We start from the raw sequence: 25,555 nt of genomic DNA, 5'->3' as shown, positions 1-25,555 counted from the left end.
TTGTTCGTTTACCACAGAACAACTTTTTCTTATTATTAATTTGCAGTAATTTGTCCTGCTTCCACTTTTTTTTGGTGGGGGAGGAGAGTTTTAAAAAAACTTAGTTGCCTAGGTAGCATGAAAAATAATTATTTTCTAAGGAAAGAAAGAGTAGAAAAAAGATGACAATTGAGGAGAATAATATAGACTAAGAAACTTTAGGAGAATAAATTATTCCCCTTCATGTACTGCTTAGATTCAGGAGTATCTGGCATGTTTGAAAAACTTCTTTTATTTAGTCCAGGACAATTAAAATTACCATGACTAATAGTTTGATATATTATCTGAAATTGTAAGAACTTTAAGTAAATATTTTAAGTCTTTATATTACATATCAAATATGTAACTGCTACCATTTATTACAGATGATTGAGTCTGACACTCTAAAAATAGTGGAATTACCTTCAAATTTGTATAGAAAGCGATAAAATGTTGAACTATTTTTACTAGTCTAGGGACCAATTACATCAATACTTAGTTTTTCATGGTTAACAAAGGCAAGAATCACCTATAATCTTTACTGATCTTCATAAAAGTCCTATAATATTTCCCCTATTTTACAGATGAAGATGTATTTACCACATCAGGGAACTATGCCTCAAACCCAAGTTAGTTTGCAGGCTCCAAATCTAGAACTCTTTCTGTTATGTCACTAAGTCATTAGTCTTTAACGTTCCTTTCAGAATTGACTTAATAGAACATTCTGTTCTCAAGTTTTAGGTATACTGAGTTCCTCTGTAACATTTAGAAATAGCACATTTTGCCTTGCTGGCATGGCTCAGTAGTTGAGCATTGACCTATGAACCAGGAAATCAAGGTTCAGTTCCTGGTCAGTTTACATGCTCAGGTTGTGGCTTTGGTCCCCAGTGAGGGGCATGCAGGAGGCAGCTGATCAGTGATTCTCATTATTGATGAGTATCTCAATATCTCTCCCTCTCTCTCTCTCTCTCTCTCTCTCTCTCTCTCTCTCTCCCTCTCTCTCTCTTTTCCTCTCTCTTTTTCTCCCTCTCCCCCCCCCCTCTGAAATCAACATATCTATAAAAGGAATACGCACAATTTGATTTATTTCCTGTCTCTGCGCTTAATTTTGATTCTGATAGATTCCTTTTCTTTTTTGTCATATCAGATATATACCTCATAAACCATTTCAGGAATATATGCTGCAGCTCATAATGGGACTGTATATATACTTCTTGGTGTTCATGAGTCTGACTACCTATCTTTATTTGCAAACAACAGGTATAATGCATGCCTTGTGTTCATAAAGATTCCCTAAAGAATGAGGTGTTAACATAGCCCACTTGGCATGGCTCAATGATTGAGTGTAACCAGGAAGTCACTATTCAATTCCCAATCAGGATAGGTGCCTGGGTTGTGGGCTTGATCCCCAATGTGGGGCATGCAAGAGGCAGCCAATCAATGATTCTCATAATTGATGTTTCTATCTCTCCCACTCCCTTTTTCTCTGAATTCAATAAAAGTAGGGGGGGGGGGGGGAAATGAGGTGTTGCCCTGGCTTGTGTGGCTCAGTTGGCTAGAACATCATCCCATGCACTGAAGGGTTGAGGGCACATACCCAGGTTGTGGGTTCAGTCCTGGTTGGGGTGTGTCCAGGAGGCAACCCGTTGATGTATCTCGCTCACATTGATGTTTTTCTCTCTAAAATCAATGAAAAGCATATTCTTGAGTAAGGATTAAAATAAAAGAATAGTTGTTGAGTATCTTTAAAAAATTTTTAAACTTTTAATTATAGCTGACATACAATTACTATATGAGTTTTCGGAATACAGCATGGTGATTAGACATTTACATACCTTATATATTGTTTAAAAAGAAAAAACTAATAAGCCATCTGTATTATTTGCAAATTTTAGACCCTAAACCTACTTATATTTAATCCTTGAGTGTCACCTGTACAATTGGAATATTTTGGTTTTAAAATATTATTTTTCCCCATATCATCTAGGAAATCTTCATCTTTTTTTCTATAGGAACTATAGTTTTTTTTTTCTTCTTACATTTTGTAGTCTTTAAGGTCTCTGTGCCAGGATCTATTTTTTGCTTATAATAGTTAAGAATGTATGGAATATTTAGAGATTAAAATAATTTTTAAAAAGTTACATTTTAAATCATATTATCATAGATTCTCTTGTAACTGTTATCACAGTTTTTGTGGGGGTTTTTGGGTATTAAAGGATCAGTGTTTGAATATTTGCTGAAAGGAAGAGAAAGTGAATGAATGTCACTCTTTAGATATTATTTGTGCTCTTGTAATGTCTTTTCACCTGGAGAGATAAATGCTAATTTTGCCATGTTGTTATGGCCAGGAAGTTGTACTGAAAGTTGATGTAGCATCTTAGTGTGTGTTCCTCACCTTCATGTTAAGGTAGCAAACTTTGCCCTTACCGGCTTCAGCAGTTGGTGAAGATTAATGTCTCCTCATAGTTCCTGGAGAGGTTAGATTTGTTTCCAACCATGCCTGCGCTATTCTGGATAACACTGTAGAAAGAGGAAAATATCATTATGTTTGATCGCACAGTTTGGCACAAGTTAGTCTACAGTCCTTCAGTTACCATTTAGAACATTGGTCAGAATGGATTTTGTCATGCATCTATATAATCTTTGTTTTAGGCAGAGCTGTGTCTTACATTCAATTTATAAATTTCATGGCCTCCTTACAATTTTAAATTGTGAATATTCAAAAAGCTTTGTGTAACACTGTGGTGTTCACCATCATTACATTTAAAACCTTGTTTGAGAGATTTATACCCCAGTTTAAAAAGAAATAAATACAGAATCTTTTTTTTTTCTTTTTCTAACTTCATGAAAGAAAACAAAAAGACTTCTGAAGAAATCTGACTGTCTGGGCCCACCTGTAAATGGTCTTGGTGAGTCTGGGCAATCTTCTGGGGCCTTTCTCCCTTTGCTGTTGCAAGATTGGAAATTCTGCTTTTGTGGCTATTTGAATGTGCTTGAGAAGGTTCAGAGTCAGAGAAGATTCTGAGTCAGAAGAACCTTCAACAGAAACTAGAGACTAATAAAAAGTACATCCCTGTTGAGGCTTTCAGAGGGCATAGAACACAGAACTCCAGAAAATGAAACTACTACCTTAATGATTAAGGTATTTTCTGTGGTTTTTTTTTTTGGACCTGGCATGACCTCAGGTTATACTGGTCTTTTCAGAGTTCACTTCAATTATTGTTAAAAGAGGCCTGTACACCATGGCCATGCATCAAGAGACAGAGTCATTGCTACATTACAGAGTACAACAAAACACAAGTTTGAATTATGGCAACATTGCAATAAATAGTTATATTTTTTTGAAATTTTGAAATTTTGCATATATGTGGCAGGAAGCACATTGCATATATGTGGCAGTACAGAAAGAATACAGTACAGGAAGCAGCTGGGGAATCTTGTATTGAGGGGACAGTGGAGAACACCAGAGAGACTATGGTGACAGGGTTCCATTTCGGTGTCCTTACCCAGGAATTAAGAGCTGTGATGATGTCTTTTAGTGGGATGTTAAATTTAGAAATGTTTGAAAGAGGAGACAATAATGTGGAATAAAAATAACTGAAGGAGACCTATTTTATGGATAGTTTTCTTTATTTCAAAATTTATTTTGATGATGGTCTAGACTAGAGATTTTCATCAACATAAAGATTTCATTTGAGGTTCATTGTGTCTATAGATCTCAAATAAACATGAAAGGTATAATTTTCTGTCTTTTTTTCTTTATTGCATTTATTGTGGTTACCTTAGTAAATTAAATTATGTAGCTTCAGGCAACATTTTTTTACCTTAGGTTTTTACAAGTAAAATGTTCTGGGATTTGGTTGTTGTTAGTGAAGTCAATACCTATGTCTTAAGGATATTTATTCTTGTAAAAGATACTTTGAAATCGATTTTGTGCAAGTCGTTAGGCAGGAGGTAGGGTTTTTTGGAGGAAACAGTTGTCATACTTGAAAGTTTAATATTTTCTATTTTTAGCCTGGCCTAGTAGTTGGTTGGAGCATTGTCCTGTACACCAAAAAGGTTACAGGTTTCCCCAGCCAGCATGGCTCAATAGTTGAGTGTCTTGACCTATGAACCAAGAAATCACAGTTTGATTCCAGGTCAGGGCACATGCCTGGGTTGTGGGCCCCCAGTGGAGGGCGTGGAGGAGGCAGCTGATCAGTGATTCTCATCATTGGTGTTTCTCTTTTTCCCTCTTTCTTCCTCTCTTAAATCAATACAAATAAATATATATATATCTTTTTATATATATCTCTCTCGATATATATATATATATTTTTTTTTTTAATTTATTTTTTTTTTTTAGAGAAGTTTAAAAAAAAGGAGGGGGGGGTTCAAGGTTCGATTCCTAGTCAAGGCACATACCTAGGTTGAAGGTTTGTCAGGAGGTAACTGATTGGTGTTTCTCTCTCCCTTCCTTTCTCTCTTTAAAAAACATAAACATATCCTTGGTTGAGGCAAAAATAAATTCTACTTTTAAATTTAATACAATTATTTGGTTCAAAATTTAGAAAGCTTAAAAGGATAGATGGTAAAAGTCTTCCATCTCTGCCTGTCAGTTCCCATTCCCATATTTTGTATATCATTTTACATGTATGCAAACATTGATTGTAAAGATACATTTCTAGAAATGGAATTAAAAGACTATAGAAGTCATGCATTGTAATTTTGGTAGACATTGCCACTAGGATAAAAGGAAATATAAGGAAAGAGATATAGAAACCTCAGTGATTGGAGGGAATCACTGACTAACTACCTCTTGCACACCCCCTACTGGGGCTCAAGCATACAACCTGGATAAATGCTCTTCACTGGAATTTAAGCAGGGACTCTTCAGTCCAAAGGCCAATGCTCTATCCACTGAGCCAAACCAACTAGGGCTAACAATAGGTTTTTTACAAGCTAATTTTAATTCACATTTCTCTAAAATGTCTAATATCAGCCTTTCTTACAAAGTTGTTTATATTTATTTTTATACAATAGTAAGTGATCACCGACAATCCTCAAGTTATATTGGACTTCATGTACGTCATTTCGTGGTTACGTCACCATCTCCCATTTATTTATTAAAAAAAAGTTCTGTCATTTTGACGTATGTACATATGTGCTTTATGTTTTTTATTATTTATTTGCCACAAATGTCGGGAATTGTTATCTTTTAAAAATTTTTTTACTGTTTCACGTCATTACTGCTATGTATCTGCTCCACCTGAGTGTCATAGGTGCTTATGTAGGTGGGTTCTGACTTAAGGCGAAAATCACCTTATGTTGCGCTATAGGAACAGATCTCTGACGTAACCCAAGGACTTACTGTATTCCCTTGCCTTCTCTTAATTTCATTCAGGTACTTTGGCAGAGAGTTCAATGGTCCAGAAAACAAACAGAGGTAGAACTTCTTTGCTTGGGCTATTGGGGTAGTCTACCACTGCACTACTAGTGAAACCAGCCCTGATAGCCTGGGTTGCAATCAGCTCTAACCGCTCCGAGTTCTCAGTATATAACTGCAGAACAGCTCAGGCTCCACAGACCAGCAAAGAATAAAGAGAAAAAAAACAGTACAGGCACTTGGCAGGAATGTCAGACTTCTTGTTAGCATTACAGAGTCACTAAACAGTAGAAATGCTAATGCAACCATCACAGGAGCCGGTTTGAAGGGGATGCCCTAGCTCTGGCCCCCAAGAAGTAGGTCTCCTTGGGCTTCTCCAGAGCCTCATTCAGCATTGCAAGCTGATGTTGATGCCCACCCAATAGTGCCCCTCATTAGAGAGAGACTCTCCACTTAGCCCAGTACCGCAGCCAGTATCCAACAGGAAACGGGGCTTTCCATCAGGCAGATCAAGGAGCTCCAATGCTCCTTGGTTTGCATATCAATCATCCTAGAGTTGTGCATGTATTCCCGAGCTTCATTCTTGTGGTAAAACAGCTCTGCTGATCCACCATGGTCTGGTCTTTAAGACATGCCGTAGTCTCTCGCGCTGTGTGTGTGTGTGTGTGTGTGTGTGTGTGTGTGTGTTTGCTAGGTCATCCTTTTTCCAGTCTTTGTCTGGAAAGAGCTTTTCTTGGGGCTTTGAAAAACATGTACCCATTGGTATTTCTGAGTTACAGGATTTTCCAGCATGAAGTCTTGGATATATTGGAGTCAAATTGAAAACTACCATGTCATTCTCAAGAGATTCCTGGCTGCTCTGCCTTTTTTTTATGGTTTTGTCTTTATTTTTTGTTTTTAAATCCTTACCTGAGAATATTTTTCCATTGGTTTTTAGAGAGAGTGGAAGGAAGGGGGAAGAGACAGAGAAACTTTGATGTGAGAAAAACCTGTCAATTGGTTGCCTCCTACATGCTCCTCAACCAGGGACAGGGATCAAGCCTGCAACTGATGCACTTGCCCTTGACTGGAATTGAACCTGGGACCCATTAGTTCAAGGTCAGAGACTCGATCCAGTGAGCCAAACTGGCTAGGGCTATATTTGTTTTTTATATTATGTCTAGGGTTTCTACTTATACAGGGTGGGGCCAAAGTAGGTTTACAGTTGTGAGAATACAAACACAGACTTTATTTTTGTGTTATTTATTTATTATTCATATTTTCCATTCAAGCAACTAAACCTATTTTGCCACACTCTCTAATGTTAGGGAGGGATGGCGCTATTTCATCTTGTTCAGAATTGCTCCACTCCTTTCTTTTTAACTTACGTAAAAATCATCTCTTAAAATACAGGATATACTCATCCTTAAATTATACCTATAAAGGACTTTATTAAATGCTTAGCAGTTTGTAAGTACTCTGCAGATATTTTCACTACTTTTTTCTGACCCTATTTCTAATCCTAATATAATCAATTCTCCTGTACTACTTGTTTTGAAATCATTTGTTCCATTTGATTTATGTATTAGAGGCCCAGTGCATGAATTCATGCACAGGTGGGGTCCAGCCATTCAGGTCCTGATTGGGGCCAGATCAGGGCCAGGTTGGCTGGGGATAGGGGCCATGGACAAATGGCCGGCGGGTCCTTTCCCTGATTGGGAGGGGGGGTGATTGGGGGCAGGGCTAGCCATTGGGAAAGGGGCCGGGATAGGTTGGCAGGCCAGCTCCACCCCTGATTGGCGGGGGGGTGGGGGCAATGATCAGGGATGGAGCCGGCTGAGGGTAGGGGCCCCACGCTGATGGGGTGGTGAGAACTGATTGGGGGTGGGGCCGGCCAGGGGGAGTTGCTGCAGGAGGTGGCTGGCCAGACCCACCCCCAATCGGGCTGGTTTGCTGGCCACAGTGGGCATCATAGCGATAGGTCATTCTGGTTGTTGCGGCATTCTGGTTGCTGGCTTTTTATATATATAGATTATAAAACAATTTGAACTTTGCAGTTTTACCTTTGCCTGTTTGATCTTGTGTATAACAAACATTGAATGCAGAAAGTCATACCCAGCTGAACAGCTTCATAGGAATACAAAAAAATCATTCATGCACACACCTCAAACATCTGCTAAAACTTTCCATCTGATTTCAGATCACTCTTCTTCTACTACTTTACAATAACTCACTAGATGCAGCCTTTCTCATGTTCACTTCCACAAGAAAACCCCAGGTATTTTTCAAAGTGCCTTGTTTATTGTCATATTTATGTAATTTTTAACCATTTAACATGTGTAAAACTGTTGCAATTTTAGTGGTTTTCTATCTCCTCTAAAAATGTGTCACTGAAGTTTTTAAATTTTCTACCCCAACACCATTTTCCCCATAAGCCATGAGGTTTTATTGTATGGTTTTCCATAAGCACAGAGATTTATAGGAATACATAACTGACTATAGTTCTACAAAGCATTTCTACTCTACCTTTGTACTTTTTGACCATACTGCTAAGTTTTATACAATTATTAGAGTCAGAGTTTCTAGAAAAATGTATTAAGTGTCTATTTCCCGATGCTGTTTGCTGTTGAATTCACACTTGTTGATCTTATTTTACTAATAGATTGTCTTGTAAAGTTCCCTATGTAAGTTCTCCATATATTCTACAATTTTTCCTCTCCATGTCTTGGCCTTATTTTGTGTATATGACTAATACTAATCAGTTAAACATACTTGTTGATTTGAGAATTCAGTCACATTCACAGTCCTAGGTAATATTTTTCAATTTAGGTTAACACAGATTTTAAAATTAAAGCAACATTTTATTAATACAATGTATACTGATGTTGTCATGTCTCTAATTTTTGCCTTTTTACTCCTCTATTTTTTACTACTGTTTTCCCCCCAATCAGATTCTTTTTTATTCTGCACAGATACCTAGGAAAAGGACATGTACTAGTAAATTAAATTTTGCACATAAAACAATACTGAAAAATATGAAAAGGGGGAACTTTTTCAACTTTTGCACTTTCTAAACCCTCTTGCAAAGCATTTTTTCTAAAACACAGTATATTTTCTTTTTATAGTTGATTCATATGATACTCAGGCAGATAATCCTATATAATAAAGCTGTAATATGCAAATCAACCCTCACAAGATGGCTGCCCATGACCAGGCCAGCAGGGGGGTTAGTGAGGGACAACCAAACGACTGAATAAGCAGGCTACATGGTGCAAAATAAGTGAGGCTGGTTCCAGCCCTGGTCAGGACACCTATGGGAGGCAACCAATAGATATCCTCCTCTCCCCATCCCACCCCCTACCCTTCTCTCCCTTCCTCTCTCCCCCTCTGTCCTTCCTTCTTCCTTTCCTTCTCTCTCTCTCTCCCCTTTCCTCACTCTCTAAGATCAATATAAAAGACTGGAGGCCCAATGCACAAAATTTGTGCAAGAGTAGGCCTTCCTTCCCCCAGCTGCCAGCATCGGCTATGAACCTGGAGGTCACGGTTCTATTCCAGGTCAGGGCACATGCCCAGGTTGTGGGCTCGATCCCCAGTATGGTACCTGTGGGAGGCAGCTATTTAATCATTTCACATCATTGATGTTTCTCTATCTTTTCCTTTTCCTTCCTCTCTGAAATCAATAAAAATAAAAAACCAATACTATAATAATATGAATACATAAAAATATGCCATATATTTCTGAATATAAAGAATTCTGTTTCAATTTCTGATTGTCTCATTAATGTTAATTTTTTAATATTTGAATCCAAATAAAGTTCAAACATTGGGGTTGACCTTACAATTTTTTTTTTTTTTAATAGATTCCAACACCATCTCCCTATATATTTCCTTGAGATTTATTTGTTGAGTTGCCTCTGGTCATTTGACCTGTAGTGTTTCCCATTATTGTACATGCTGGATTTTACTGATTGCACCCGTATGTTATGTAATATATTCTTTTGTACTTCTATTTCCTAATAGCTTTATGGTTATAGAAAGTTGATCAGATTCAGTTTTGTTTTTAATGTTTTGATAGGACCAAGAGTCACAAAGGATAGGTTGTCTTTGTTCTCTGCAGGAGCCATTGGTGATCAGGGTGCCTCATTAGTTGTAAAATGATGATACACAGGCTCTGATCCCTACATTTATTACTGGAATACTTTTTTTTTTAATTTATTTTTATTTTTTATTTATTTTATTGATTTTGTACAGAGAGGAAGGGAGAGAGATGGAGAGTTAGAAACATCGATGAGGGAGAGTCATCGATTAGCTGCCTCTTGCACACCCCCTACTGGGGATATGCCCAAAACTAAGGTACATGCCCTTGACCGGAATCGAACCTGGGACCCTTCAGTCCCCAAGCCGACACTCTATCCACTGAGCCAAACCGGTTTCAGCTATTACTGGACTACTTTTTTGATAAATATTGGGTCGGCAACTAAGTAATTGCGGATTTTTTAAAGAAAAAATTTTTTTATGGAACTAAATAACTTTATTCTGTAATGTATTGCCCATTTTGATCAATGACCTTTTGCCATATTTCAGACAGCATCATAATCCCACGTTCAAAAAACTTCTGGTTTTTATTAGCAAAAAACTGAATCAGGTACGATTTGACATCATCATCATTATTGAAATTTTTACCATTCAAGGAGTTTTGTAAAGATCGAAACAAAAAGTAATCAGATGGTGCAAGGTCAGGACTATATGGTGGATGTGGCAAAACATCCCAACCAAGCTCCATTAATTTTTGCCGAGTGACCAAAGATGTGTGTGGCCTTGCATTGTCATGATGGAATACAACACCTTTTCGATTTGTCAATTTGGGCCACTTTTCTTTAACTGCATTGTTTAATTTCGTTAGTTGTTCAATGTAGACATCAGAATTGATCGTTCGGTTGGGTGGTAAGAGTTCAAAGTAGACAATTCCTTTGTAATCCCACCAAACTGATAACAAAACCTTCTTTTGATGAATATCAGCTTTTGATGTTGTTTGAGTTGGTTCACCTGGCCTGCTCCACGATCTTTTCCGCTTGATATTGTTGTAAACAACCCATTTTTCATCGCCAGTTATCAGTCGTTTTAAAAATGGATCATTTTCATTACGTTTCTTTAGCAAATCGCAGCTGCTAATGCGTTGCGTTAACTGTGATTCTTTCAGTTCGTGAGGAACCCATGTATCGAGTTTTTGAACATAGCCAAGTTGTTTTAAGTGATTTTCAATGCATGTATGTGATACATGAAGCTTCTCTGCAATCTCACGTGTTGTACTGTGACAGTCCGAATTGATTATTGCTTTGATTAGGGCGTCATCAACTTCAACTGGACGACCAGAGCGTTTTTCATCTTTGAGTGAAAAATCACCAGAACAAAATTTGGCAAACCAATTTTGACACTGCCGTTCTTTTAAGGCTTCGTCACCATAAACAGCACATAACTTTTTATGAGCTTGGGATGCGTTTTTCCCTTTGCGGAAATAAAAAAGCAAAATATGACAAAAATGTTCCTTTTGATTTTCCATTTTTCAACGAACGCCAAACAAAAACTACAAAACAGATCAAAAAACTTTTTTTACTGATTAATAGCTGAATAGCCAACTATCAAATAACAAAATGTGTTTTACATTTGTACTACGTCTGCAAACCTAAAAATTCAACTGAAGCCATATATGTGTGAAACCCGCAATTACTTAGCTGCCGACCCAATAGCATCTTCTCTTCATTTACTATTTAGTTAAGCAGTGATACAGTTTTAATAGAAAAAGCAGTATAAATAGTTTGTATTTTATTTACCAGTATCATTGTTAATTAACTAGAGGCCTGATGCATGAATTCGTGCACAGGTGGGGATCAGGGCTGAGGCTGACTGGTGTCAGGGAAGGTTAGTGGGCTGGCAGGGGGAAGGGGCCGTAAGGTTGGCTGTCGTACTGCACTGACCATCAGGAGGCAGCTCCTGCATTGAGCGTCTGCCCCCTGGTGGTCAGTGTGCCTCATAGTGACCGATCAATCAGTCATTTGGTTGTTTGGTCACTTAGGCTTTTATATATAGATGGATTCTAATGTATTGTAGTTGATCTGTTCCAATTTATTGTAGTTACCTATATAACAATGGTGTCCCATCTTTGGCTTGAATTCACTCTTTAAGTCCATAGTTTGAATTAGAATGCTTTTAGATAAGTCAAGCTCTATGCAGTTTCTCATATCTTTCACCAATTCCTGTTATATTATACCAGGTTAACTTCACTTATTTATGTTAGTTGACTATTCCTTAAAGCATCTGATTTTTGGGACCCTTTTTAAAATTATTACTTAAACCAAAGTAAGATTTTAATTTGAAGAATTTTTTTGTAGAGATCTCAAAAATAGAGTTATTAATTAATGTCAAATGACCATCCTCTGTTGTAAGTCTACTCTTCTAGGCTCCACTGAATTCTTATATTCTCTTTTCATAGTACGTAACCTATTTGTGTTAGTACTTTCAAATGGCTAAATTTCTTAATTATTAGGGGAATGCTAAGGTATGGAAACATAAGTCCATGCTAATGAAATCATATTTCTTATCTTTCCACATTCATGCAAAGTATTTTTCTGCTGTTTTTCTCCTACCTGCAGTCTTGATAAGAGAAAAAGTTGAGCACTACAAGATTAGAATCTCGGATGCTTAAATGTTGCTTCTGTGCTTTTTGAAAAAACTATGCTATCAAATGTTTCCCAAAGTTAATTTAGTTTATTATTATAGATTTATCTATTATTTTTAAATAATTCTACAAGGTTGGGGAACCTTTTTTTCTGCTTAAGGCCATTTGGATGTTTATAACATCATTCTCAGGCTATACAAAATTATCCACTTAAAAATTAGCCTGCTATATTTGGTCAAACATTTAATTAACTCACCCCTAATGCCTTGGCAGGGCCAGACCAAATGATTCCATGGACTTAAATAGCCATTGGGACCTTCAATAGATACAACTCTGGATTCTAATCTTAACTCCTTTCCTGTAACTCTCAGTTCAAATAGCTAGATGGACTAGCTATTAAATACTGGACTTAGAAAATATAAATTTCCACTTAAAATGTTTATCTAAAATGTGTTGCCCAAAAGACCTTTTTATTTCTTTATGAAAGCTAAGAAAGAAGAAAAGAAAAGGCATAAATCCTCCTCCTCGTCATCATCCAGTGACTCAGATAGCTCAAGTGATTCTCAATCCTCTTCTGATTCTTCTGATTCTGAAAGTGCTTCTGAAGAGAAGTCAAAAAAAAGAAAAAAGAAACATAGGAAAAATTCCCGGAAACACAAGAAAGAAAAGAAGAAGCGAAAGAAAAGCAAGAAAAGGTCTTAATTTTACTTTTTCAGTACTAGCTTTATATGCTAATTTCCTTCTGTTTATAAATAAATCTGTTGGCATTTTGGATCAATTATATGGGAACATTAAAATAGAAATATTTTATAGCTTGAAGTATTTTGGTATTCTACAGTCCCTAGATTAAATTTGGGTATATTCATTTCCATTTTTAACAAAATCATTCAGTTAATTTTGTCTGCACTCAATGTAATTATACTTTTGGTTTTCTAGATTTGTAATTATGGATGGAATATGAGATTAGTGACAATTGAAGTAAATCAAATATTGTTTTCCTTATTTTTTGTAGAAGTCTACCTTGCTCTTTTGTCCTTCATTTTCTTTTCTTTTTTCTTCTTTTTTTAAAATATATTTTATTGATTTTATACAGAGAGAAAGGGAGAGAGAGAGAGAGTTAGAAACATCGATGAGAGAGAGTCGTCGATCAGCTGCCTCTTGCACACCCCCTACTGGGGATATGCCTGCAACCAAGGTACATGCCCTTGACCGGAATCGAACCCGGGACCTTTCAGTCCCCAAGCCGACGCTCTATCCATTGAGCCAAACAGGTTTCGGCTTGTCCTTCATTTTCTTTGCATAGTATAGAAAGCAGATGTTACTGTATTTGTTTGCCCTGCTTTGTCTGAAATAATATGTTAGTACTAAAATTTGTCTTTATATATCTATTTTCTCTAAAACAACTAATTTCTTTACCTGCATTTTAAGTTTATTTAAGTTTACATTATCCAAGGAATTTCATATTTTGGGCCCATTTTAGTGAGAAATCTTTTTCAAAACTGTAACAATGGAGACGTTTGGTTTTAATTTTTGGTTGGTTGGTTAGTTGGTTTGTTACGGGTATAGGATGGTGTATACATTTTGATATTTTATTTATTTTTAAATATATTTTTATTGATTTTTTTTACAGAGAGGAAGAGTGAGAGATAGAGTGCCAGAAACGTCGATGAGAGAGAAACATCGACCAGCCGCCTCCTGCACATCCCCTACCAGGGATGTGCCCGCAGCCAACTTACATGCCCTTGACCAGAATCGAACCCAGGACCTTTCAGTCCACAGACCGACACTCTATCACTGAGTCAAACCGGTTTCAGCTACATTGTGATATTTTAAAGAAAAGAAATATTAACAATTGGAAATTTGGAGTAGACACATAATAACCAAATGAAACTTGTTTTGTGTTTTTATTAAGCCCATCTAGTGAAAGTGAGGCTGAAAATCTTGATGCACAACCCCAGTCTACGGTCCGTCCTGAAGAGATCCCTCCTATACCTGAAAATAGATTTCTAATGAGAAAAAGTCCTCCTAAAGCTGATGAGAAAGAAAGGAAAAACAGAGAAAGAGACAGAGAGAGAGAGTGGTATGTGCATGTGTATGTATACCTTACAGTGCCTTACAATCTTTAACATAATATCTCTTTAAAAAAAAAAAAAAAGTGTATACTTATTTTAGACAAAATTTAATTGGTGACTTTGTCACAAGATTGAAATCTTTCTTTAGAGTAGGGGTGTCGAACTCAATCAGAGAAGGGGCCAAAATCTAAAATCCAGCCTAAATCGCGTGCCGAATGGTTTACTGAACAGTCATAAACTGTCATTGTGATGGAAACGCAGCGGAGTGCAGTGATGACAGCGTGGTGCGGGCCACATTGCAAGGCCTGGCGGGACGGATTTGGCCCTCGGGCCTTGTGTTTGACACATGTGCTTTAGAGGGTAATGTTCCTAAAGCCCCTTTTTGCTAGTAACCACATAGGTAAAAGGATAAATTGACAATGCAAACAGATTTTGAGTAACAGTTACTTTTTAAGAAAAATAAGCACTGTGAATGCTAAAAAGATGTTAAGTGGAATTCTAAACCAATTCCATTTAAAAATGAGATGAGTTTTACCGTGTTATTTGTAGATATTAAACTTTTTTTCTTTTTAAAATGAACTTCATTGAGGACAAATTTACATAAAATAAAATGCACCCATTTGAAGTGTACAGTTCAGTTATTTTGTATACATTAAACTTTTAAGTAAAAACCACTTTCAGTTTCTCTGATAGGGAAAAAATTCTGTTTTCTTTGCATGACTTAAAATATTTTGGTAATTAAAATTGATATGTTCAAATAGTTGCAGAAATTTTCTACATAAAAGTTGAAGTCTTTCTCTTTTTTTATGAACAAAGAGGAATGTTATAAAAGTAATAACAATTCTGAGCGATCCCCCAATACTTTCATAATACAGTAAAACCACAAAATTTAAGTATTTGTAATTTTAATATAGATTGAATTTTTATTTTTCCTCAGGTATTAAGTTGTTTCTAAGAAAGTAAATATTAAAGAGAAAATGTTTGAACTACCTTAGAATGACCTTTTCAATATAACTTATATGGATATTGTTAATGCTAACAATATTAACTCATTATTTGAAAATGGTTTTCCTTTTTGGTATAAACCATGGTATAAAAATTTTGCTAATTCAGACTATATTGTTTCTGCTTAATCTCAATAATTATACTTCACTATAATTTTATTATCAATGGACAACTACTTATCCTACATAAGTAAAAGGCTAATATGCAAATCGACAGAATAACAGAACGACTGGTTGCTATAATGCACACTGGACACCAGGCGGCACTCAACACAGGTGCTGCCCCCTGGTGGCCCCTGGGCTCCCACAAGGGGAGCGAGGCTCAGCCAGAAACTGAGCTCACGGCTGACAGACACTGGTGGTGGCTAGAGCCTCTCTCGCCTCTGTGGCAGCACTAAGGCTGTCTGATTGGTAGCTTAGGCTGGCTCCCAGCGGGGAGGGCGCTGGCTGGGCTGAGGGAACCCCCACCCCCACCCCCCGAGTGCACGAATTTTGTGCACTATGCCCCCTAGTAAGATAATAAGGCACTTTGGAATAAGGTAGTTTTACAACTATTCTCTCAGGCATATGGCCTATACTGAGCTCTTCTGATGATTTTCCTTAGCACTGTCAGGTTAACTTCATCTTAGTAATGATTATGTAACAATGACAAATTAGTTATTCTTCCTCATGCATTACAAGGTTTTAGCATTCCTCACTCCTGGGCACTAAGTACCAATAGCTGTTGAAAAGTGCTTCAACTTTTCTAGATAACTGTTAGGCATTGATAACATTCCTGGGTGAAAACCACTGATTATATATGATTTTAAATTTATTACTTTAAGTCAGCAAAGCTATATTTCCCAGATTTATTTTTATAAAATAATGTTTTAATGTTCTCTTTGCTTCCTTCTAGTAATCTACTTAACTCCCAGCCTGCGTCATACCAGAGGAGACTTTTAGTTACTAGGTCTGGCAGGAAAATTAAAGGAAGAGGACCGAGGGTAGGTCATTCTTTTCCCATAAATCCTTTTTTTTTTTATTTCAGAGAGGAATAGAGAAGGAGAGAGAGATAGAAACATCAGTATTGTGAGAGAATTATTGATTGGCTGCCTCCTGTACACCCCCTACTGGGGATCGAACCCGGGACCCTTCAGTCCACAGCCAACAGAGCCGAACTATTTTGGCCTTCCCATAAATCTTAATAGTTTTGCATTTATCTTAAAATAATTTGAGTGTTTTTTAAATAGTTGTATATGTAAGTAACTGAAATTCAGAGTAGGTGTGGGTATTGAATTATGTTCTCTTTTCATAGTAACTTGTTTGTATTAGTACTTCCAAACTTAAATTCATGGGATGTTAATGGATTTTTACAAAACATGGTATAAAATGAAATGAAAGTCTTTGCTGTGCCCCCTTGTCACTTCCTGACCACTATATCTCTACTCTTGTTAAAAATTAACTCTATTCTTACATTCCATCTCTTTTTAAAAATATATTTTATTGTTGATAGCATTACAGATATCTCCCCTTATTCCCCCTTTACCTCTTTTCTCCCCCCCTTTGTCTTTACTAGATTGTCCCTGTCAGAATTTAAATGTCTGTGTTTTTAGCATTTTAGAAACTTAAGTATAGTACATAGTATATTATTTATTTACTTCCTACTCATTCCTCAGCCATTTCAGTTTGTTATCTACCATTCTGCTGCAAGCAGCACTTGCCCTGTGGTTAGCTTCCTGTCACAAAATCCAGTGGATCCTTTCAGTCTTTGTCTTACTTAATATCCCTACCTGTAATACTTTTTTTTTTCTTTCTTTTTTTAAAATATATTTTATTGATTTTTTACAGAGAGAAAGGGAGAGAGATAGAAAGCTAGAAACGTTGATGAGAGAAACATCGACCAGCTGCCTCTTGCACACCCCCTACCGGGGATGTGCTGAAACCCCTGACCGGAATCGAACCTGGGACCTTTCAGTCCACAGACTGACGCCCTACCACTGAGCCAAACCGATTTCGGCATGTAATACTCTTTTTACTCCCATCATATTTTCTTCCTATCTCTGGCTATTCTATCTTGCATTTCCAGCGCCAGTTCATACCCTTCTACCCCACTTTTAAATATTGTGCTACAACAGGTTTCCAACTCTTCTCATTTTGCATATGCTCCTTGGATAATCTCATCACTCCCATGGCTTCAGTGGCTCCCTATATGCTGATAAATGTCAAATTTTCATCTGTTCTTCTCTCACCAAAGGCTTATTTGATAGCCATTTAGTTGCTTAACAGGCACCTCAATTCAGTATATACAATAAGCACTTTCTCTTCAGACCTCTTCTTCCTTTAGATTCCTGGACTCATGGCAGCCACCACCACATGTACAGTTACTAAAATTTCGAGCCCAAGAATCATTTTGTTTTTCTCCTTTCTTTGCTACCATATATATCTTATTCATCACCAAGTCCTCTCAGTTTAACCTCCTTAATACTCTGAAATCTATCTGCTTCTCTCAAACTCCACTCCAGTAATCTTAATTCAATTCATCATATATTCTCAGAACTGTAAATATCTTCCTAACTGTTCTCATGGCAGTTCTCAAACTTTTTTGTCTTAGGACCTCTTTATAATCTTAAAAACTATTGAGGATTCAAAAGAGCTTTTGTTGATGTGAATTATATCTATTAAAATTTACTCTTCTGGAAATTAAAATTGAGAAGTATTTAAAACACAAGACTACTATATATAAGCACATCATCTATTAACTATGAAAGCAAATACATCAAAACATGCCATGTTGTCTCTGAAATATTCCATTGTGAGATAAAGAATGAAAGTGGAGAAGGCAAATAATGTGATATGAAAATAATTTTGACCTCAAAAATCCCTGGACTATACTGAGTCTTGGGATTCCTAAACCACACTTGAGAATCACTGATGTAAACTTTTCTCCATAGTGATCTTTTGAAAATGAAAATCTAATTATGTCACTCCTTTTTGTTGTCCTTATGGTAAATCCAAAATTATTACCATGACCTACAAGACCTCACAAAAGCTAGTCCTTGCTTACTTCATCAGATTATCAAGTGCTACTTTCCTTTGCAATTTTATCTTTGGCCACACTGATCTGTCTTCTGATCATTTCTAAAACATGCTATTTCTTTCTATCTCAGGACCTTCAAACATGGTATATTTCTATGTCTAACATGTTCTTCCTTACCCATCTATCCTCACCCCCTTTTATCTCTTTTTCCTCACCCTTGCCTCGTATCTTCTCATACATATTCCATAGCTTTTAGCTTTTACTTATCATTTTAACTTTCTTTACCCTTTCCTTACACTATCTAGATTAGATATCTTTGTTATATATTCACTGAGCACCTTTTACTTCTCCTTTTATATTCATTCTTTATGAATAAATGTTTCATATCTGTGATAATATGTCTGTTTCTGTTCTCTTAACCTTGTAGAATATAAGTTTCAAGGGAGCAAAATCAGGTGTGTCTTGACTCACTAATACTTCCTCAGTATGTGGTCGAGTGGTTGGCCATTCTAAGAGTTGAAAAACTACTGGTTGAATAAATGAGTATCTGTACATTGACTTGTTTTTTGTTTTTTAATAATATGGAACTTTTTGCTTTGATGCATCGAGATCACGTATTTCCAATTGGAACTTGGCAACTTGTGAGGGTTCTTAAACCTATCCTGCTTTAGCATCATTTAAATAGACAGTTCTCTAGAGAAGGCTTGGGTGGCTAGAGTTTCTGTGGTTAATGCTTATTTGGAATTTCAAGATATTTTTGAAGTATTTCTTTCTCATTGACTTCCTGTCGGAAAATTGGAGAAATTTGTTATTTTAGAGGGCATAGAAATATCAGACACTTTATTTGAACCTAGAAATATATACACTTTAGTTATGGTATAATGCTTTTATATTTTTCTAAGTTAACTTTCCCCTTTTTATTTTCTTAAGCGTTATCGAACGCCATCTAGATCCAGATCAAGGGATCGTTTCAGACGGAGTGAGACTCCTCCACATTGGAGGCAAGAGATGCAAAGAGCTCAAAGAATGAGAGTATCAAGTGGTGAAAGATGGATCAAAGGGGATAAGTAAGATTTCATTATATTATTTCAAAGGTAGTGAATATAAATATATTTTTACTAAAGTGCATCCAGTTATTTGTAGCCGTTTCTGGGTATCTTAAGGAAAATAGAATATCATTTTAGCTAGTAACACCAGTTTTTTCTTAATAAAAAGGCTTTTTTTCCCCCTCTTACATTTTAGGAGTGAGATAAATGAAATAAAAGAAAATCAAAGAAGCCCAGTTAGAGTAAAAGAGAAGAAAATAACTGATCTCAGGCATGTGTCTGAGAGTCCAAACAGAAAAAGTGAAAAAGAAAAGAAAATTAAAGACCATAAATCTAACAGCAAAGAGAGAGAGGTCAGAAGAAATTCAGAGAAAGAGAAAGATGATAAGTATAACAAAAACAAGGTGAAGAAAAGGGCCAAATCTAAAAGTAGGAGTAAAAGCAAAGAGAAATCAAAGAGTAAGGAAAGGGATACAAAGCATAATAGACATGAAGAAAAGAGGATGAGGTCAAGGAGTAAAGAAAAGGATCATGAGAGTACAAAAGAAAAAGAAAAGTCCGATTCTAAAGGAAAAGATCAGGAAAGGAGTAGAAGTAAAGAGAAGTCTAAACAGTTAGAATCAAAGAGTAATGAGCATGATCATAATAAAAGTAAGGAAAAGGATAGACGTGCACAGTCTAGAAGTAGAGAACGCGATACAACTAAAGGCAAACACAGTTACAACAGTAGAACAAGGGAACGAAGCAGAAGTAGGGACAGGAGCAGAAGAGTGCGATCCAGAAGTCATGACCGTGACCGCAGCAGAAGCAAGGAGTACCATAGATACAGAGAGCAGGAGTACAGGAGAAGAGGAAGGTCACGGAGCCGAGAGAGAAGAGCTACACCAGGAAGATCGAGAAGTAAAGACAGAAAGAGGAGGAGGAGAGATTCACGGAGCTCAGAGAGAGAAGAAAGTCAAAGCAGGAACAAAGAAAAACATAGAAACCAAGAAGGGAAGAGTTCACACAGAAAAGAAAATTCTGAGGGTGAGAAGAGAATGCACTCTAAAAATCGTGATCATAATAGTTCAAATGATAACAGGGATAAAAAGGCTGATAGAGATCAAAGTCCATTCGCAAAAATAAAACAAAGTAGTCAGGACAATGAATTAAAGTTCTCCACATTAAAACAGAAGGAGGATGAGAAGACCAGATCCTCAGTGGAAAAAGAAAACCAAAAATCAAAGGGTCAAGAAAATGACCACGCACATGATAAAAATAAAAAATTTGATCATGAATCAAGCCCTGGAACAGATGAAGACAAAAGTGGATGAGTGAGTTGTATAAATTTATTTCCATTCTGTCTCAGATTTTAAGTTTTAGAGACTTGCTGATGAATCTCCTTTATGTTGTTTCTTCTCATTGTTTTGGGTTGTTTATGTTTGTCCTTTTTTTTCTTTTTTAACGTGGACTTTATTGAGTTGATCTTTTGATAATCTGCAAGCTGGATAATTTGTACTGCTAAAGTTTTAATAAACTTGAAATGAGAAAAACACTTGGTGTAATACTGTGTGCTGTGTTTCACTATTTCATGTATACATTTTTGTGTTGCAACAATCAGCCAATAGCAAGCAAGCTGTTCCTTAATTTGTGTCATCAGCCATTTGGAAGCAAATATAACTGATTGTTGGAATACATTGTTACAAAAGCTCGTGTTACTCATGATGAAGTCTTATAAAGATTTTCTGGTTGAATTTATGGCTTATAATAATTTTTATGCAGAAACAGGATCCTAATAACTTGATATCTTAAGGCATTACTTTTGATGTTATAGCAGTTTGTGCTTTAAAATAGATATTTAGTTCTTTATATAGTATTTCATGTGCTGTTCTTTATAATTCCACTCATAGCTTGTTTCATGATATTTTTCATGTCTAGTTCTGTTTTTAACTATCTAAAAATAGTTCAATTTTTTTTTTCAGTTGATGTACTGATTAAGCTTGACTTGCTGTTATACAGCATCTGACAAGTAATCTTGGAAGATCAGACTGTGATTTTCAATCTGTGTTGATTTCATTTGCTTTTAGAGAACCTTGTTTATTATCCTTCTCCAAAATGGAAAAATACTTTTCTCACTAAAGCATACCACTTGTGCAACGCTTTTAAGTTTGATTCTAAAAGTTGTTAGTATTGACAAGACTTATCTTTTTTGGTCACTGATCTATAAGAGTTGAGTATTAATTCTGCATGTTTTGTTTGTGTTGGTGTGTGTGTGTGTGTGTGTGTGTGTGTGTTTGTGTTTAACTTAAACTGCACTACTTCTCATAGCTGTTTCAAATGGCAAGAAAATATCTCTTTTTAATATATGTATCACAGTAGGCTGTAGCATGTTTATGACTGGTTTCTTTCTATTCAGGTGATTTATACCATTACTGTTAGCATTATTTTACCTAGGCATGTATAACATTGCCACTTAGAGTAGAAAATTGCAAAATTTGATAGCTAACAGAGTTAAACACTAAAGATATCTAAAGTCCATTTAGAATTTTATGTGTTGTACATTGCTATTTTTGTGATGTGTGGCCTTTTATTTTGTAATTTCTAAATAAAATACTAAACATCCAGCAAACACAAAACCTGCCTCATTTGAAAAGGAATTTTAGAATTCCAATTAATAGTAACTTCTAGAATGTTTTGTACTTTAATATTTGTCAATATAGTGTCAGTTTCTTGGTAAACCCAGTAGCTAGTCAATGCTGTTAGTACTAAAAGAAGCAGTGCTTAACATAATGTGATTAAAACATTAATGGTACAGTTGGCATTATGGTGGTAGCTGTTTGCATAATGAATAATAGGGTAATTATATGATTGTAATTCCTTGAAACAAATATCCACAGTGGAGTCTAATTTTTTCCTTGATTATAAAAGTAATAGATGTTTATGATAATTCAGGATGGTTGATTCCTTTGAAACTTTGAACACACACCCACATTAAGGTAATTAATTGAGTCTAGAGTGTATAATCTCTTACATATTTTAAATTAGTTATTGTTTTTTAAATTCAGTACATTGCATTTTTAAAATATTTGTTATATACTTTTTGCACATCAAGAAAGATGCTATTTAAGAAAAGATTTCTAGCCGAAACCGGTTTGGCTCAGTGGATAGAGTGTCGGCTTGGGGACTGAAGGGTCCTGGGTTCGATTCCGGTCACGGGCATGTACCTTGGTTGCGGGCACATCCCCAGTAGGGGGTGTGCAAGAGGCAGCTGATCAATGATTCTCTCTCATCGATGTTTCTAGCTCTCTAGCTCTCTCTCTTCCTCTCTGTATAAAATCAATAAAATATATATTATTTTTAAAAGAAGAAAAAAAAAGATTTCTCATCAGGTTCTATTTTTTTTTAAATTCCATGACAAATAAACATACTTCTGTATTGTCTGATCCCAGACCTTTATCTACTAAGAATTATAGGCAAATAACAAATGGGGGAAAATTTAGTAATTTCTATAAGTATATCAGAAGACCAACTCCATGCTAAGCCTTTAAAAAAAAAAAAAAAGCTTTATTAGCTGTTTTAACAATAGAACAGATTTTGGTAAAGGAGATGATAGCTGTCAGGTAAGTTTTATATTCAGAATATAAAGAACATTTAGAAAATGATTAAAAAGCATTTACTGTACCTCAAGTCTTCCTTTGCATCTGAATAGCACACAGCTCAAATGGTCCTTTCCTCCCACTACATTCTTACTAATAGTTGTACCACCTTTAGTTATTACTTTGAACACACTCGGTTTCCCTAAAAGACAGCTATTTAATACCTTCTTGTAATTTTATAGTTATGTTTGAGCTTACAGTTTACCTCTAAGAATCTTTTTAGATATATATAATTAGTTTCAGAGGGAGAGGGAGAGAGATAAAAACATCAATGATGAAAGAGAATCATTGATCAGCTGCCTCCTACATGCCCCCTGTAGGGATTGAGCCCTCAACTTGGGCATGTGCCCTGACCAGGACCCAACAGTGACCTCCTGGTTCATAGGTCAATGGTCAACCACTGAGGCACACTGGCTGGGAACCTCTAAGTATCTTTGACTTAATATCCTCCTAAAGATTTAAGTAAGTTTGTCTTTATTGCCTGAAAAATTTTTCATGATTATTATTTCAAGTGAACACTTTCCTTCCACAGAAATTGACACAACAGTGATTTATACTATGATAAATGACCAGTAGAGAGAGGAGCTGCTTGATTGCTTTAACATATTTAAAAATGTACAGTTAGAGAATTTATACAGAGACCATTGTAGTTCTTAAGCTCCGTAAATCAAAGCCTTCACAGAATTTTTTAAGAATTTGACTGATAAACCTATCCCTGCACAAGTGAGATATTGATTCATATTGGCTTTATTGAATTGCTTTTGATTCTTGTACCCAGTGATAGATAGGAAACTGAAAAGTAAAGATTTCCTAATGTTAAGGACAGGAACACATTGGGATTTCTGGTATTTTGAGTATGGTGTTAACTGACAGTTCTAGTTTGCTTTCACATTTTAATAAGGAGTTCATTGTGCTTCACCCTAGGTGGCAATTTTTAAAAATATATATTTTATTAATTTTTTACAGAGAGGAAGGGAGAGAGATGGTTAGAAACATCAATGAGAGAGAAACATAGATCAGCTGCCTCCTGCACACTCCCTGCTGGAGATGTGCCGGCAACCAAGGTACATGCCCTTGACCAGAATCAAACCTGGGACCCCTCAGTCTGCAGGCTGATACTCTGCCAGGGGTCTTCAAACTACGGCCCGCGGGCCACATGGGGCCCACAGAGGAGTCTGATCCGGCCCGCCAGGTTTTTTGGGCAGTGAGCGCAGCCGAGGTGTTACAGTAGGAATTAGTAGTTCATATAGTCCGGCCCTCCAGCTCTCTGAGGGACCGTGATCTGGCCCCCACTTTAAAAAGTTTGAGGACGCCTGCGTAACCACTGAGCCAAAAACGGTTTCAGCAAGGTGACAAATTTTTAAAATCAGACTTTGGACCTTTAATAAACTTCTATAGAAACTTGTTTCTGTTTACCTTCACCATAATATACACCAACCATATAGATGATTTTTTATAGAGAAACAAAAGTCATTTTTCTGTTAACTTCTGGTCATGTTTACTATAATTATTCAGTTTATTATTTATACATTTAGAATTGAATGAAGTTTCCAATCCAAGGATTGTAGCTTTATAACCAATTTATTATGAAAAGATATGTTTTGTTATAAATACTTGTTTAAAAGTAAACTCCAGGATATACAGCACTGGCTGACTCCGGCCTGCAGTGGGCTTTCCAGCTGCCGTAGGGGTGTCGAACTCAATCAGAGAAGGGCCCAAAATCTAAAATCCAGCCTAAATCGCGGGCCAAATGGTTTACTGAACAGTCATAAACTGTCATTGTGATAGAAACGCAGCGGAGTGCAGTGATGACAGCGCAGTGTGGGCCACATTGCAAGGCCTGGCGGGACGGATTTGGCCCGCGGGCCTTGTGTTTGACACATGTGCTAAAGGGTTCAGGTAAAGGCAAACGCTGGGCTGGGCTGTGACACACGAAGTCAATATTAAAGGAAAAGAAAAATCACATAAATTTTTAAAATTCTGTCAGCAAGGTAGGAGAAGGGAGGGAGTGGTGGGACTGGCTTGTGTTTCTTCCCACAACCCTCCCTTTTTTTTCTTAAAGCAATTCGTTTACCGATGTGAGTTTTCTTCCCCTTTGAGTGTTTATTGTGTTTTGAAAGATCAATAAGTGAATTGGGTATTAGTACGTGGGGATGTTAAAAGTTGTGGCTGCTCTCATTGTGGAAGGGAAAAAAATAACTAAAGCACTTCTTTTCCAAGTTCAAAGTCACTGTGATGTATATTTTTTTAATGAAATTTAGAAATAAAGCTCTTGTTAACAATTGTAAAATATTTCAAAATGCTGCTCTTATCATTGGTCTAGTAACTTGTTTTCTGCAAACTGCATTTTGTGGAATTTAAGCTCTGAAACTATATCAATTTTTATAGTTTGTATTAAATAAACGATACTATAATAAATAGTTTGTTTTTATATTTTTTAAATTGTTTATTTAACCTTTATTTTTATTAAAAGCTAAATAATGAAAATCAACTAAAATACAATTTTATTTCACCCATGGAGATATAGAATCTGAATTAGGGGGGAAAACTGAGTAGTGTTTAACAATACTGAACTTCTTTAAGAATTTAGTGACGATTTCCAGAAGGTTTAGGAATAAACCGTAGTGTAAATGTTTAATCATGATGCTTCCAATTGCTATATGTCTTTTGCCTCTGCAAGCCTTTAAGGCTGTACTTGGAATTTGCATTACTATCTAGTAGAAAAGCCCATTTGCTTTTTAATT

General features: G+C 36.2%; 1 protein-coding gene and 1 long non-coding RNA gene across 8 annotated transcripts in view; both read left to right on the top strand.

The window, feature by feature from the left end:
* Positions 1–20,708, top strand: part of PPIG (peptidylprolyl isomerase G) — a 38,216-nt gene extending 17,508 nt beyond the window's left edge. For all 7 annotated transcript variants that reach the window (XM_036422437.2, XM_036422434.2, XM_036422435.2 and 4 more), the window contains 5 exons: positions 12,526–12,733; positions 13,951–14,118; positions 16,010–16,097; positions 19,061–19,197; positions 19,373–20,708. In XM_036422437.2, the coding sequence (XP_036278330.1) occupies positions 12,526–12,733; positions 13,951–14,118; positions 16,010–16,097; positions 19,061–19,197; positions 19,373–20,489 (1,718 nt within the window). In that variant the 3' untranslated portion in view covers positions 20,490–20,708. The remainder of the gene's footprint in view (positions 1–12,525; positions 12,734–13,950; positions 14,119–16,009; positions 16,098–19,060; positions 19,198–19,372) is intronic.
* On the top strand, positions 14,136–14,685 carry LOC118709998. The gene is made up of 2 exons (XR_004985235.1): positions 14,136–14,267; positions 14,468–14,685. It is a non-coding gene; the product is annotated as an uncharacterized LOC118709998 (long non-coding RNA).
* Positions 20,709–25,555: the final 4,847 nt, after the last annotated feature.

This window comes from Pipistrellus kuhlii, unplaced genomic scaffold, assembly GCF_014108245.1.
Source record: "Pipistrellus kuhlii isolate mPipKuh1 unplaced genomic scaffold, mPipKuh1.p scaffold_m20_p_7, whole genome shotgun sequence".
In the NCBI taxonomy this organism is placed as follows: domain Eukaryota; kingdom Metazoa; phylum Chordata; class Mammalia; order Chiroptera; family Vespertilionidae; genus Pipistrellus; species Pipistrellus kuhlii.
This window is presented reverse-complemented; position numbering and strand designations above follow the sequence as displayed.